This window comes from Ictalurus punctatus, chromosome 10 (genome assembly GCF_001660625.3).
Source record: "Ictalurus punctatus breed USDA103 chromosome 10, Coco_2.0, whole genome shotgun sequence".
NCBI lineage: Eukaryota > Metazoa > Chordata > Actinopteri > Siluriformes > Ictaluridae > Ictalurus > Ictalurus punctatus.
In genome coordinates, this window is record NC_030425.2 from 11524132 (window position 1) to 11541011 (window position 16880).

At 37.7% G+C, this 16880-nt stretch overlaps 1 protein-coding gene across 1 annotated transcript; it reads left to right on the plus strand.

The window, feature by feature from the left end:
- Positions 1-1986: 1986 nt before the first annotated feature.
- Positions 1987-16552, plus strand: pex6 (peroxisomal biogenesis factor 6). The gene is made up of 17 exons (XM_017478781.3): positions 1987-3222; positions 3514-3683; positions 3799-3882; positions 4284-4389; positions 5054-5190; positions 5330-5441; positions 6564-6766; positions 6941-7127; positions 7237-7313; positions 8170-8302; positions 9698-9903; positions 10043-10104; positions 10582-10690; positions 10981-11097; positions 11206-11283; positions 13337-13476; positions 14283-16552. The coding sequence occupies exons 1-17, from the start codon at positions 2020-2022 to the stop codon at positions 14417-14419; spliced, it is 3261 nt and encodes a 1086-aa protein (XP_017334270.2). The 5' UTR covers positions 1987-2019; the 3' UTR covers positions 14420-16552.
- The last annotated feature ends 328 nt before the right edge of the window (positions 16553-16880 follow it).

Consider the following 16880-nt stretch of genomic DNA (forward strand, 5'->3'; position numbering starts at 1 on the left):
GACTTTGACTGGTTGAATCTTCGCACTGAAATTAGTCACCTGAATATAGGTTTTTGAATACAACAAAACTGAATTATTGAATCTTTAATTTTATGAAAAACATTTATATAGACACATTTGTTTTTATAAATAAATGCAAAATTGTATGTTCTGACATAATATGAATTAACTGGTTTTTAATTTTCATTAGGCCTATTAAGAAGTCAATTTTTTTATTCAAATCTTTTATGCAAAATATGCTTTTTTGTTTGTTTGTTTGTTTTTTTTTTGTTTGTTTTTGTTTTAAAGAATCCCTAAGCTGCCATGCATGATTAAAAAAAAATCTGTTGTTTTCTCGTGATCTCGACTTAATTTTCCTGTGTACGCGACATACATCATCCTGAAGTCAATGGGTGTTTGAATGGGTTTTTGGTTAAATGCCTGAAATAAGGTCTGTGGTTAACACAAGCTCAAGATATGTTCACATTTTATACTACACCATAAAATACACCAGTAATACCCCACTCAGGATTTTTAAAAAGCTTTTACATGTCTTGAAAAAGACGGTTGCTAACATGTGGCTAAATGGTACTACAGGGGTTGTTGCAGACATAAAACGTCATCACGCCGAACAGGAAATCTCATTTACTACAGCCTCGTTGTGTTTATACTCGCACTCTTGCAACTCAAACTTTCCAATTTGTAGATCTATCAATTTATAATATTTTCCAATTGTATTGTTTTGTTTTTTTTAAATAAAAATTGAAAGAGTTGTCGGAAGCTTAGTGGTGGTGACGTTGAAGTCATCCGACCGTGGTGTAGTTCGTTTACAGCCTAACGTTAGCTTTTTTACTTCTGCCGATTGTACATATGCTTCAAAATCGTATGAAACTTCTTACGAAACATGTAAGAATCATAAACTTTTGTTGGTCACAGAGTCTTTTTTGTTTTTGTTTACAATAATCAATAAGCCAATGGAAAAAATCCTATTGGCTTTTTGTCGAGGGAATCAGGGTGATGCTAACTTCCGGGGTGGCCTACAAAAATACCTCATCCCTGCAGGACTGACGACTTCCACATTAGTGTCCCACACTTGAGAAGGGGACACACATCCCTCTCTCTTAATGGGGAGATAAAGTCCATCTCTACAGCGGGGAATTATTACATTTATGATGGAGAAGATGCCAACATGCATGTAACACCAGTCCCATTCACAAAGCGCCAGGTTTTCTCTGGATAAAATTACATTGTGAGAAAACAGCTTTTGTTTATGTCGAGATCACGAGAAAATTAAGTGGAGATCACGGGAATACAACAGAAAAATAATTAATAATGCATGACCGCTTAGGGCTTCCGTAATTTTATGCTTCCATATTTAGACTGCTGGTAATTCAATAATGAATAATGTTATATGTGATAATTAGTGAGTTGTACTTTCATGACAAATCTTTTCAGTTGTTATTATTATTATTATTAGTAGTAGTAGTAGTAGTAGTAGTAGTGGTAGTAGTAGTAGTGTTTGCTTTTATATTATTACAGAATTATTTACCCAGATTATTTATATCAATCTTTTGCAAGCAAAATATGTAACGTACATATATGTGGGTTGTGTTTATTTTGAAAATATATTGAAGAAATACAGTATAATATAAATGTAAACAGGTGAACTGTTGAATAAGGTATTGTAGATACAGTAAATGCATATACGGTAAAAGCAGTAGACCACTGTACAAACAGATGAGTAGATTACTCTCTATTTATCATGCCATTTTTGATAGCGTACTTTATTAATCTGTGATCATACAAACCCTTTAGGAGCTTGGTGAAATAAATATTTAGAGAACGCGACTACTGATTTATTAAAATTCGTGTTAGATTACAATGTTACTTTACAAAGATTACAATACCTCTGATAGTTTAGTCATGATTTTAGAATTCACAGTAGGGTTCAGCAGATTTTGACTTTTGGCTGCTTTTGTCACTCAAACTAAGCAACTCTTGGGAGCGTATCATCACACAGCGCATGCGCAGAGCGTCAAGATGGCGGCGCCCGTAAAGTTCGTCTGCCTCGATCAGTTTCCACCTGATATGCACCCCTTGCAAGCAGTCGTCCGTAAGTTACAGTTAACTGAAATATTTTCTAACTCCACTGGAACCTCATGCGCGCTGTTATTATCCTGTCAGGAAACTCAGACGTCCACAAAGTCGGCAGTTTTAGTTTGCGCCCACATAACAGCTGAGGAGTTCCCTGACTGCACGGTCCATAGTAACACCAGCACTCTGGCAGTTTATGTGTCTAAAGCTTTTCTAAGTCACTACAATTTTCAGGAAGAAACGCCAGGAATCGCGCGTATCCTACAGCCTCTGCCTTTGGACAAGATAGTAATTGGTGCTCGCACTAAGCAGAGCTTCAGATGGGCATCTTCGGAAGAATTCTCCAGTTTTCTGCTAGTTTTGGCATCGTGTCCTGGACAGACTGTGTTGGTGAGGAGAGGTGACACTCTGATTTTACCACACCATCCTCTGCTTGGTGATAACGCCACTCTGGTGCGTCAGTATCTCTCTGATTTGGTCGTGCTGGATTGCACACCTCTTACCCATGGTATGATCACTGTAAACACTACTGTTGTAGTCTCTGATTGCAGGGACCTTTTGCATGGCCATGGTGCTTTGGACTCTGCTGACAGCAGCGTAACCCTCAGACCGTCCAGTGTGTCCTTGTTCGTCTCTGATTTCGCCCACTATGCGAACAATCTTGGCCCGGCGAGCTCGTTTCTGAGTAACCGGCTTTTGTTCAGCTCTGGATTCACAGAGGTTCTTCAAGCCCTTGAGTGCAGGCTGGATGTGCAGGTCACCTGTGACAATGCCAAGCTTTGTAAGTTGGCAAATTTTGGGAGGAAAATAGGGAAGAATGCAGAGGTGGACATGGACAGCTCCATTTTTGTGAGCAAAACCCTATTGTTAAAGCTAGGGTTGTTTAACGGTGAATGGGTCATGGCTGCATTGGGAAAAGTAAAAAGATGTTCGGGACCAGAAGGGGCACAAAGTCCTCCAGACAACGAATGTGGAGCAAAGGCTATGACTAAGACCAAAGGAGATAGTCATCTGGCTAAAATTGTGGCTTTTATTAAGTCTTCAGACATGGACGTTAGCGATAATGCAGGTTTCATCTCACCGGTACTGTGGTTTAACTTGTCCAATGGAGAAGGAACACCCGTTGGAAGTAAAAGCCTCAAAATAAAGGTGAGTTACTATACAGTGCCCTCCACAACTATTGGTACCCTTGGTAAATATGAGGAAAGAAGGCTGTGAAAAATTGTCTTTATGGTTAAACCTTTTGATGTTTTGTTCAAGAAATTCATAAAAATACTCTGCTCTCATGGATATCAAACAATTGCAAACACAAAACAAGTTTTCACAAACTTCTTTGCTCATATTTAACAAGGGTGCCAATATTAGTGGAGGGCACTGTATACATTTGATAAATAACTATTCAGTAACATGTTGATAATTAAGCATAACTATTTTCCATAGAGATGGAACAAGGCACCGTTACAGCCAGGACACAAACTGTCTGCAAGTATATGCTGTTCTGCTGCACCGCCATATGCCAAAGAACTACACATTGATGCAGTTATGTCTCCAGATTATGACTCCCATGGGCCCTTTGACAATATTCTCTTTAAGCACTTCAGCACACCTCGGTAGGTCTGAGGACTTTTTATCTGTGAAGTGAAGTGATTACCATGTATCTTGAAATTTGCTCCTAAATTACTTAGTAACTCTCTTGTTTTTTTTTTTTGTTTGTTTTTTTTTTAGACTTGTCCAGCAGGGAAGCATACTGGGTATTCCAACACAAGGTCATCTGGATTTTTTGGAAAATAGCTCTGATGAAATCACAAGGTGTGCAATTCTCAATTTAATGCAGATTATAAGTTTGTGGATTTCTATGTATGATTTCATTTCATAGGGGCACGGTGCTTTAGTGGTTACCATGTTTGCCTCGCAGCTCCAGGGTTGGGGTTCAATTCCCAGCACCGCCCTGTTCTCCCCGTGCTTCAGGGGTTTTCTCCGGGTACTCTGTTTTCCTCTCCCAGTCCAATGAAATGCATTTCCAAATTGTCCGTAATGTGTGAATGGGTTTGTGTGAGATTGTGCCCTCTCCCACCTATAGTCCCCTGGGATAGGCTCCAGGCTCCCCGTGACCCTGTTTAGGATAAGCAGTACAGAAATGGATGGATGGATTGAATTAATTTAACTAGGCATTATGTCTTTGCTGTATCCCTATATTCTTTCTTCTGCAGATGGCCAGTCTTATATTTTAAAGTGAAGCAGGTGTCTGGCTTTTCTGAGGATGAAGCAGAAGTCGGATCATATCTTGCTGATACAGACCACACCTCTCTGTATATGGTGAGGTGTGCTTCACCACATCAGTCCTGGGAGAGAGAAAAATGCAATGTTCACGACATGTTATGTATATATACGGTACCAGGCAAAAGTTACTCCTAATTGACTCCTAATTATTTCATATTATCTTGAAAGCCATGTTCAGACAAGTGTAGTTTTTCAGTGTAACATCTGTTATACAATATTGGCACATCTCGGTGCATCTGACTGGCAAAGAATTCATATGGAAGTTTCTAGCAGAAGACATTTGCTTATTTTATGGTGATATGATCACGTTATTAGATTGTGGATTTATTTACAGTCATGATTGTCACTAGACATACAGTACATATTAATTTAATAAAAAAACAACGTCTTACGCTGAAATTTTACCCTATTACCGTATACAGTGCAATCTATTAATACTATTACTATTTGAAAAAAATATAAAATTAAACATGAGTCATGATTCCTTCATGGTGCCCTGAAAATAGATGTAACTTTAACGTCATAATCGTTATTCTTCAAAATCTCGAGTGTGGTGCTAACCAAAATGTGTCTGTGTAATGTTACCTATGTATAAATGACTTTCAAGGTCAAAAACAAATTTATCACAACTTGCTGTGATCTTGAGTTATTCCTTATTTAAAATGTACCAACCTTGCCTAAATTCATTTTTTTTCCTCAGAGAGGTTCCACCAATAGTCTGGCTCCGTGCTCCATCTCAGAGGCAGGTTCATCATTCTGGATGAGTCTCTTGCCTCCAGGACTCTCTGACATTGTTGAGAAATTGGTCTCCATCATACAGCCGCACGTCACTGAAAGGTCAGCATTCTTTGATAGTATAATATAAAAGAGAAATTTGGTGTTCTTTTTAAAGATATTTTACGGTATATCAATTAACAATGAATAAAAAAGTTATTATTTAATTTAGTGACGTTGACTTTTTCCTTGCCTGTGAAAGGTGTGTAAATTTGAGGCGAGCCTGCTCTGTTCTCCTCATGGGTGCAGATGGATGCGGGAAGGTCACAGCGATCAAGGCGGTTTGTCGAAGGCTTCATCTACACCTGCTAAAGGTTTCTCTCGACTCCTTTTCAACTCTTATGTTTTTTCCCTGTTTTGGTTGCTTTTTAGACTATAAGAAGTCGCAGTAGTGAGAAAATGTGAAATCCTTGCCTAGTGCAGTTTCTTCAGTTCAGTAATAAGAAAGACTCACCCTTTATTTATACGCCATTTAAGATCACTGACTTTATCAAAGTTACATCAACATATAGTAGCACCAATAAATAGGGTGTCTCCTAAACTGTATACTGTCAGTCTGAGTCTAAAGGCTACTCAGCTATATAAAATCACAGCTGTTGGCATATTATTTTTACAAATGCTAGTATGTGATTTGGGATGATACATACAGCTCTCTTGACAGGACCAGTGATGACTCAAATTTCAGAATGAAATGTGCAGATCTTGCTGTAAAGCAGAAGATAAATTTCAACTTTGCTTTTCAGATACAAAACTCAATACATATCGTCTCTGGGTAGTGTCGTTCTTCAGGAACCATCCACTTGCTCTTCCAGCTCCTTACCCACAGAAGAGCTCTTTTCATCCAGGACACCTTTAAAAACACAAAACAAGATCGACCAAACTGATTAAAACACATGCAAGTTGATTGGTTGATTTTATAGAAGACACCTACTCAGCATGACGTGTTTCGCCCTTAATTTAAAAGACTTTTCTAATGAAAAGTAATAAATATTATTATTAATATTAAGAAACACTACCATTCCTACACGTGTCCACCGATCTTCCCTGGTAAACCAGTGTTTCCTGGCCTGTATTTTAATACTGGACCGTGATTGGCTCTTATATTAGCCCCCTCTTTCATAGAAGAATGAATAACAAAAAAAATTATACATTCTATCATAAAATATAAGCTCCCAGTATGTTCCAATATACATATGCAGGCAATGCAACATCGTTTTATTGGGGAAGAGGGCAGACATTTGTATATTTCATTGGCTGTATTTGCATATTGGAACATGATTAGAGCATATATTTTATAACGCGATGAGATCGACGTATCCGCTCCACTGACTGTTTTTACTGTTTTCACTCATCTGAATTTCCCTGAAAGGCACTATTAACAAAAAGCATGTTTTATAAAGTTAAAGATGAGCTTAACTCCTGTGTGTTTTTATCAGGTGAACTGCGTGACCCTGTGTGGAGACACTGCAGCTGCCTGCGAGTCCAAGATGAAGGCCGCCTTCCACAGAGCGGAGCTCCATCACCCCTGTGTGCTTCTGCTGAGGAACCTGCAGTTACTTGGCCAGCGGCGAGACAGCACTGAAACAGACTCCAGAGTAGCTTCTGCACTCTGCCAGCTCATAGCTGATGCCCACTCAAGGTAAAGTAACCTGCAAATATTTTAAAATTTTGCAAGATTTCAGCTTTGACTTTAAACTGAGACAGAACGCAAACAATTCATGCATTGAATGAAGTAACTTGAGGATGTGGAAACTGTGCCATTGATATTGTAAATTAAAATAGATGAGTGTAATACTTTCCTCTCTTATTGCAGTGTAATCTTGGTTGGCTGCGTGCGTGCCCAGCGGGATTTGTCCTCAGACGTTATGCCAGCCTTTGTACACCAGGTTGTGATGGAGAGTCCCACAGAGGAGCAGAGGAAAGCCATGCTAGCCAGCCTCAGTCAAGACCTCCCTCTAGGGAAAGATGTCAATCTGGCTAAGATCGCTAAGCAGACTGCGGTGAGGTCACCTTTAGTTCAGCTGTCTGTAAACTTATTGTGTCTTATTAAAGATTGGGTTCAGGTTTGATTTCTTTGCAGCCTCATTGAAGTTCTGGTTTAATCTATAGGGTTTCATTTTGGGAGATTTCTGCGCACTACTCACTGGTGCTGGAAAAGCAGCTCATCAGCGCCTGCTGAAGTCTTAGTGAGTTGTTTGTGGGCTTTTTTTATGTTGCTGCAATAATACTTTGTATATGCATTTTTAGCTGTATATCTGTATTATTTAACTTTATGCCTAAGTACAGTTTTCATTAATTATTAAATATGAACCCTACCACTATGCCCCAATAAACAAAAAAAAAAAACCCCACAAAGCAAGTAATGCCAGCACTGTCTGTATGCTCTGTGAATTCTGGTTCTGTCAGTTTTTCAGTTTCTCAACCTCAAATTCATCACTCAATCTCATAATTAGTCTTAAATAGAGATTTGCATGGACTTTTTAATTCCTCTCACACAGTTAATATTTTTGTTTGTGATATATTTGGGAACTCAAATTGTTAGAAAATGTTAGACCGTTATTTCCCAAAATATAAACAAACTAGCAGCCTGATTTAAATCACCACAACCACCTGACCAGGCAGTTAGTAAGGATAAATGAAGGAATGCTGTAAATGCCATTGAGCAGCTCCACATGTTCATGTTCTTGCTCATGAGCTTTCTCATAGTTCGAATAGTGGATATCAATTATCCACTTGCACACATCAATTGCAGTTATTGATGTGTGCATCTCTTATCTGTTTCGAACACATTTTACCCTTAAGGATTTAGGATTTTGTCTATGGCCCCCAAAAGTTCAGAAACAGCCTTGCACTTAGTACATAATTCACTTTCTTTCAGCCTTTGAGGGGCAGGTTGTAATTTTTAGCCCCTTCCGCTCTGCGGGCTGTATTGCAGTTGTAATAAAAATATTGTCATGTCTTCCCTGTTACCCCTAACCAGCCCCATTGATCGAAGGTCGAGACATTTTGTTCATGTCGGAACCTGTCTGGTTTGTTGTGTAGTTATCCACATGGGGCCAGTGCTCAGGAAGAGGAGGACCTGTGTGTGTTTGGTGTGACCATTATGGGTGTTGACTTCACCACAGCGCTGGAGGCTCTGCAGGAGGCCCGGTCACAGGCAATCGGTGCACCAAAGGTAGGCCTCATTTAGAACGATTTCAGCAAAAGCACTAGGGATATGTTCTCCACAGGTCTGCTTTAGGTTATTTTGACTTTTGAACATTTAGCTGTTTTAGCACAGCTGATCATCTGGTTTAGCTGTTAGGCTGATTTTTAGTATTATTATAACAATGAATTTGTTCGAGCAGAAAACAGAACACTGTCTGTCTGTTGTTCTTTCAGTAATGGCTTTCTTTGGCAAAACAATTAGGACATTTTAAGATACAACTATTCTGTTGAAACACTGCATTTCCACTGATATGCTGTATAAGTAAGGAGTGTTGCTTTTATACCACAGGAAATACTAACAGATTTATTAAAGAACAGCACATTAGGGCTGGTAAAAAATATGATTCTCCGATTTTAATTGATCTTCAGTTTACCGAAACGATATCAATAAGGGAAATCCCCGAATCTATTCTTAATGCACGCGTGCTTTACTTTAACATGTGAATATTATCTGTAGTTCACCTCGCGTCCTGAACATGTCGCCATCTTTCAAGTTTTGAATTTTGAAAACGGTTTTATTTCTTAAACGTTTCAAGTTGTTAATGAATTTCACTGTTGCACATTTACAATGTTAAATTATTATTATTATTTTTTTTTACACAGTAGTGTGCAGTTTGTGCTTACCTTGTGTGGACTGTATGAACATGTTTATGATTTCTTATTGCAATGTTTGTTACTCAAAGTAAAAAGTAATTAAACATAATTGAGTGGGGGCCCTATTGTTAATGTAAATGTGTATTTCAGTAATATGGCTAAATAGGAGGGTTTCAGTAACCAGCATTTATATTAAAACATATCAAAACTAACATTTGAAATGAAATATTGATAACTAATTGATATTGACTTGAAATTGAATTGAAACCATATAAATAAGAATCGAATCGAATCGCCAAATTTGTCACAATACCCAGCCCTACAGCACATAGTACTTTTTTCCGCTTAGAGTTACATTTAATATTGTGGAATGTCCACAAATTATTTGTTATTAAAACTTCACTTATTAAGACAAAAACGCAGGTTGTGATGTTACAGAGTAAAAGCGCAAAACTGCAAAGTGTAAAACCCTCTGTCCTGAAGACTTTCCTATGTCTGGAAACTTAGTTACAGATTTTATCTTGGACTTTTACCAAGCATCTCCTAACTAGAAATGTATCACCATAATGGCAATTTCACGTTATTTTAATCTGCTTATGTGGCTCGTTCACCATGCAAGTCCCTGTGTAAGTTGTTACTATAGAAACAATAAAGTATTAGAACCTTTGAGAATTCAACAGAGCTTTAAGTAGTATAAATAAGGAATTGGGTGACAAAATGAATCATGCTATAAGTCAGGAGTTAATGTTTCCCTTTTTGTGAATGGCAGATCCCATCAGTGAAGTGGCAGGATGTGGGTGGTCTGCAGCAGGTCAAGAAGGAGATCCTGGACACCATCCAGCTCCCTCTGGAGCATCCAGAGCTGCTCTCACTAGGTCTGAGACGCTCTGGCCTGCTGCTCTACGGACCTCCAGGCACTGGCAAGACTCTGCTAGCCAAAGCTGTGGCTACTGAGTGTTCTCTAACCTTCCTCAGGTGGGGTTTTTCCTTCGGAATGTGTATGCGTTAGACTCCTCCGACTCATTATTGGTTGCTTTGTAATTAACTATTTTCCCTGCTACAACATCTTTGGGGCTTCAGGGTGTCACTTAACCCCGATTGCTTTTGATTCCAGTGTCAAAGGTCCAGAGCTCATTAACATGTATGTTGGGCAGAGCGAGGAAAACATCAGAGAAGGTGAGAATCGATTACAAATGTTTTCTGACTACCTTAGTCAAGGATTTTTAAAGGTGCAGTTTGTACTAATTAAAGGGATTCCTAGACATTTAATAACCATATAATAAAAAGAAAAATCCATTTAGATTTTTCTGGCCCTGAAATTAGTTTAGTTTTTGTGATTAAACGGGAACTCGTATATAGTTTTAACAGAGGGATTGGGGTCAGTTAGAATGGAATCGAAGGGGCTTGTCAGTGTTTTTATTGCAATTGTAGTTCACCTTGCAGACAGCAGAGGGCTCTAAAAATTACAAACTGCCCCTTTTCAATTTAATCTCAAAGAGAGTGATGCAGGTTGCTTTGTGTCTCACATGATGGCAACTTTGAACAGAATCATTAATCATGGATTAAATGGAAATTTAAAATACAAGGGAAAAAATTTGAAAGTAAAACAAAAAAAACCCAATGTTTTTTTTTTCCCCTCAATGTCTCTGGAAGTGTTTTGCAAAGCTAGGACTGCATCTCCCTGTATTATCTTCTTCGATGAGTTGGACTCTTTGGCTCCTAACCGAGGCCGCAGCGGAGACTCAGGAGGGGTGATGGACAGGTCCGTCTCATGAAAATCACAAATGCACACTAATGCACCAAACAAAACACACCCTCCAGAGCATTTCCACTAAACAGATTAAGTTATGTCAATTATAGTCATATGACTTATCGTAGCAAGCATTGTCACAAAGCAGCTTTACTGAAATCTGGGTTCAGGATTAAAATTTGAATGAATGCATGTTTTACATGATGGCCACAGGGTTGTAAGAAAGTAATCCATTCCCGAGGTGACCCGTGTCACCAGAGGGCAGGAATGTTGTGCTGTCTGACTGTCTGTTATGTTGATAGGGTCGTGTCGCAGCTCTTAGCTGAGCTTGATGGCTTGCATTCATCTAGTGATGTCTTTGTGATTGGAGCAACTAACCGGCCAGACTTACTCGACCAGTCGCTTCTCAGGCCCGGCAGGTAAAACGTGACCAATTTTCTGTAGCTGTTCCTTACTCATGTTTCCATATTTCTGATTTGTTGATCCTGGTGACATATTGAGCCTGTGCTTTATTTCTTCTCTTATAGATTTGATAAATTAGTGTACGTTGGCATTAACGAAGACAAGGAATCACAGCTACAAGTGCTCAAGGCTATATTACGAAAGTGAGTCACACTTTGAGTCACACAAATCTTAAAATTGCAATTCCCGGAGTTATATTCTAGTTAATAAATGGTAACAGCTTGATTTTGCGTTGTAAGTTGTCTATATAAATAACGAATAAGGTTATATGTTATGTAATAGGAATAAGGTTTAATAAGATTATAAAGGAATAATGACAGGGTGGCCTGATGTCGCCTGATCCAAAGCGGAGTTACTGCTACCATCCCGAAGTTGATTATTTTCTATAACAGCATGTTCCAGAATATCTTATTCTTCTTATACCACATCAGTTTACTAATGATTTATTTATTTATTTATTTATTTATTTATTAATGAATGACGCATTGGTTTTTTAATGCATTTATAGTTACATTTAACATTATTGAAAATCCAAAAAACAAGTCAGTTCCTGTTATTACTTAGCAATAAACAGTCATTTTCTAGTCTGCTTCACGATTTCTTTTGACGTTAATAAGAAAAACACCTTCATGTTACAGAAAAAAAGGAAAATCCAAAATCCTTTGTCCTGAAGACTTTCTGGTTTTGGAAAACTTACTGGACTGATGATACTGGAGATTCCTTCTGTAAATGTTAAAGAAACATCTCACAGAAAACTTCAGAATAGCAACAATTACCTGTATGCTTTGTTAAGTTACAGTACTGTTTATAATCTGTTTTATTAGATTATATGGACAGTCCGCCGTCTTAGTCCCTGTGAATGAGGACTTGCTTTAGGAAATGAAAGATACAAGCCAAACACACTTTCTTTTTTTGTTGTTTTTTGCAGGGAAGAAATGAATCATTTGTGCCAAGTAACACACAAAAGCATTATAACTAGGAATGCCCTAAAATTGTTTGGTCTGAAAAGGGCAAATGAGTAAAAATTCCCAATCTTTTCCTTTACAGTTTTGATACACACCCAGAAAGCATAGTGTCCTGACAAACTTGCTTTATTTATTGAAAATGTCCTGTTGAAAGAACTGATTTTAAATGTATCCTTGAATGCTCTTAAATAAATCAACAATGCTTTTCGATTTTTCAAAAGCATAAAAAGAGACATAATTTGTTGCAATTTATGCAGCAACTCAAAAAAAACCCTCATTAATAATGATTTAAAAAAAAAAAAAAAACGAAGTTGGTGGTTTCTGTTTTGCTTTTCAGTCCAGATTTCCCTGAATTATATTTTCAGTTCTGAACAAGGATTTTCTTTTAACAACTTCTAAAATTTTTGAGCATTGCTGTAAAATCAGGTCAATTCAAAACTCTGTTATCACTCCATAATAAACTCCATTATCTACGTAGCAAGGGTTTTGTCAATTCACTTTATCCATTCAGTCGTGACTTTATAGGCGAGCATTCTCCATGCTATCCTGTCGAGCACTGCTTCTTTCAACTGCTTGAGGTTCATACTAGTATAATAATAATAATAATAATAATAATAATGGTAATAATGATAATGAGTCTTTATTTGTCACATATACAGTGAAATTCTTTTCTTCACATACCCCAGCATGCCAAGAAGTTGGGTCAGACAGGGTCAGCCGTGATATTGCACCCCTGGAGCAAAGAGGGTTAAGGGCCTTGCTCAAATGCCCAACAATGGCAGATTAGCAGCACCGGGCCTTGAACCCCTGACCAACCGATCAGTAACCCAGAACCTTAACTGCCAAGCCACCACTGTCCCATACTGGTATCCGTTTTGATGGTGTCGAGCCAGCGTGTTCTTTATCGGCATCTTCTTGTGGCTCCACTGACCATTCCCAACAATTCTGACGTCTCTAGCGAGATTTTAAGGCGTTTAACATCCAGAATGAAAGATTCATTAAAAAAATTAAGCGACTGTTTTCCTTTAACTCTGCCAATGTATGGCAAAAACATGCGACTTATACTGATTGGAAATTTTTATCAGTTTCTACTGAAAATAATGTCTGATTACCCTTGAAATTTTAGAAAATTTTACAAAACCTGTTTAATATATTATCTAAATATATAACCTGTATGCCCTTGGACAAATTTGTGAATGCCATTTGTGTTCGGTTGTGTGTCTGTTCGCAGGTTTAAGGTGGATCCCAGTGTCAGTCTGTCGGAAATAGTGGAGCGCTGTCCACTTCAGCTCACAGGAGCCGATCTATATGCACTCTGCTCTGACGCCATGATGTCTGCTGTTAAGAGGAGGATTTTGCACATCACTGAAGGTTCTATGTTATTTATTGATTTTTAACATTTAAGATCCATTACAAGCAATGAAGAGTATTCAGTGTGCGCATGTTAAATTCCTTTAAAGCAATTTTATCATCGGTAAAAATCACACCACACACCTCTGTAGTTTGTCACTCATTGGAAGGAATTACACACGTTTCATTTTACATCAGTTTAATTTTGCCTTAGGCACACTGTGTTATATATTTCTGATGGTGTTGGTGACGAGAGCAGTAGCTTTAATTTGTTCATTCAGCTTATTCATTCAGTTTACACTTGCTTGTTGAGGGACTAAACCGATTAACTCTCTGAAATGCATCATGAAAATGCCTTGTAGATCGACCAGTCATGTAGAGCTAAATGAAAATATCGATACATAGGCCAGTTCTCATCATCCATGCGGAGTTCCTCAGAAGAAGCGAGGATGTCGGATATGTGATATGTCGCAGCTCTCCGTTTTCTCCTCTCGTTATCAGCTGAGACATCACAGCAAGATTAAAAGACACATCCATTTTCACCTGATATTTTACTCATGTTTTTATTTTCGTAACATTGCATATTGTTTTAACTGTCTTTATGTGAAATACACAATTTTGTTCAGAAGGAATAAAAATGTCCTCTTTGTTTAAATCCAACGGGGGGAAAAAACATTCAAATTGGCAAGTTTATGGAAAATCCAAAAAAAAAAAAAAAAGAACATCCTTCTCTTTCTCAGATCCTCATCCATTTTGCCTTTTTCCTCACTTGTCTGGTTCATTCTCCCTCCCTCTCTTGTTATTCCCTCTTTCTCTTCATGACCCAGGTCTGGAGTCAGAGGATGCTACGCTCACGCTGTGTGCCAATGACTTCAACAGAGCTCTGGACATCCTGCAGCCATCAGTGTCTGAGGAGGAGCTGCACAAGTACAAACTCATCGAGCAGAAACTCACTGCAAAGTAACACAACCACTACCACCACCACCACAAACACCACTGCAGACTGGAGTGGAAAAACTCCTGTACATCACGCCACTCTTCCTGCTTCAAACCACCTCTGTCTCTGTGCTGCTCCAGATTCCCTACAACCTGCTGGGTCTGTGCAGATCTAGTCCACTGTATCCTGTAACTGAATCTCATTCTTTAAACTTTCAGCTAAGTTGAAAAATGCCATTTCACACTGCACTACACATTTCTAAATTGATTTATGATACATTCCACAGCTTAGTTAATTGAGTCCATACAACCAGTATAGGCTACACAAACAGAGGCAGAGTGAATGGAATCTTTGAGATGTGTGCAGTGGCCTGGGAAAACCCTTCACATGCTGAGATTTTCCTCTATGTATAGTTCTGAAAACTATAGGCTTTCCTGAACTTTATTTCGCTTTTGCGTCACAACTAAAAGTAAAGTTAGAACATTTTTGAAACTCTGATTTACCCCTAAAAGTGAAAAGAGAAAACTGTATTGCAGTACAGGACATTCTGACACCTGATATCTGATTACAAACTGAATTGATTAGGTTGATAAGGTTTATGTCTATTTCACTATGACACATAATGAACCATCAACTTGTTCATTGTCCAGCGAGGTTTTAGACATTTTCAGGCAGACTGACTCTTTTTACCACTGAGTTTGATAAACTGGCTTCTTATTCGATGTGATCTAGGAAGACTGCCTAGGCAAGATTAGAAAATTAATAAAACATTTCTATATCATTTCAGGGGAAACCTATTTATGGTTTCTTAAAGTAGAGGTCTTGGATTTGACCAAAATCTGATTTGTTTTTTCTTCTTCTTTTTTTTAAATCAGGTTTTCTGAAAAGTTCATATTTTCTTGGAACTTGGAAACTTCAACTGTAACCAAAAATAGTGAATTTTTTTTTTCATTCTGTTTTATTTTCCATTTCCTAATTTGTAACAAAATGAAAAATTACAGCTATCTTTAAGCCGCACAACTACATTAAAGCATGTGACATAATCAATTTTGACGTAAGATTTACATAAATCCTCTAGCATTCTTTTAAATATAAAAAAAAAAAATAATAATAATAATTTATGTATTGCTTATGAGTGTATGCCCCAATGTACAGTAAGGTACCAAGGGTTACCTGGTTTTCTGACAACAAGCTAACACTTCTTTCTGGCAATAAATTACCACATATTTCAACACCATTTAGCTTTAAAATACACCGTGATAAACTAGTAAGCTCCAAAAGCATCGAATAGTTAAACATTGTAACTATTATGTTTAATGTGATGCTCGCCCTGTAATTTGCCATGCTTTTGGGAAAACTCCACGCAGTGAACTTGCTCTTTTACAGCATGTACCATGCAGGTTAATTATACGCTCACAGTTGATGGTGTGCAAGCAGAATTACCTAATGCAGGTTTTGAGAAATAACAGTCCATTAGCATGCATCATAATGCCATCAGACAACAGAGCTTCTGACTCAGACAGGCATTTTCAGTTTACAGGCAGGCTTAAATAGATTTCTGGTTACACTTTATATTAAGTGTTGATGTAATTTATTAGATTATTAATTTAATTTGCTGTGCAAATGATTGTCATAAAAGACATGCTGTGCAATAGTCTAGGATTTATGCAATGTTTTGCTTTTATAAATATAAAATTATTTTGCAGTAAGCAATTAAAACTGTTATGTTAGACTTTTATGTTTTTGTGTAGTTTTACTTCTGGATCCAATGCCATTATTTTATCACAACATGTTTTCTTACAAAGGACAAATAGGACAGCTTAATATAAAGTGTTACCTTCTTTATTTGATGGAAATTGTATGTACATGTATGTAAAGTCTGTAGAGAGAAGAGAAATGAAACATTTGATTCTGCTGTCATTGTAGCTAAGAGGAAGGATAAAAGACAATATAAACGTAAAAAACAGAATTCAAATAAGAAAATAGTGATTTCATTAAGTTCATTCCATATCTTTCGAACTGTGCAAGCTCCTTTTTCTCTCTCTCCAACTTGTAGTGCTTTCTGGTTAAGTCCAGGCTTTGTGACAGGAGCCAGTTAAATACTGCTACATGTTGTGCTACATGATCATTGTCACACAGTAAAATGTTACTTATCACTCATCACTGCTACAGTGATAACTGTGTTCAGCCTGTCATGATTGCCTTGGAAAGCAGTTTTGTGGAATGGACAATGTGTTCAGCTAATGCTGGTCATTTTCAGTATTTTAAAGTGACTCCCTTGGATTTTTCCACAGATTGTAGTTACTACCTTGAACTAACATTCACTTAATTTGAATTATATATCATGGTTGTAAAAGAAAATAGCCCAGAGTTTGTTAGAGAACATACCTAAACAAAGCAATACCTAAACAAACGGCATCATGAAAACCAGGTAGGTATCAGTACAAGTTCTGGAAAGCGTCAGTCAGGGTTTGGTTACAAAAAAAAC

Coding starts and splice junctions, on each gene's coding strand:
- pex6 (XM_017478781.3), top strand. CDS start 2,020: ATGGCGGCGCCCGTAAAGTTCGTCTGCCTCGATCAGTTTCCACCTGAT. Junction 3,684..3,798: donor AAGCACTTCAGCACACCTCG/GTAGGTCTGAGG, acceptor TTTTTTTTTTAG/ACTTGTCCAGCAGGGAAGCA. Junction 6,767..6,940: donor ATAGCTGATGCCCACTCAAG/GTAAAGTAACCT, acceptor CTCTTATTGCAG/TGTAATCTTGGTTGGCTGCG.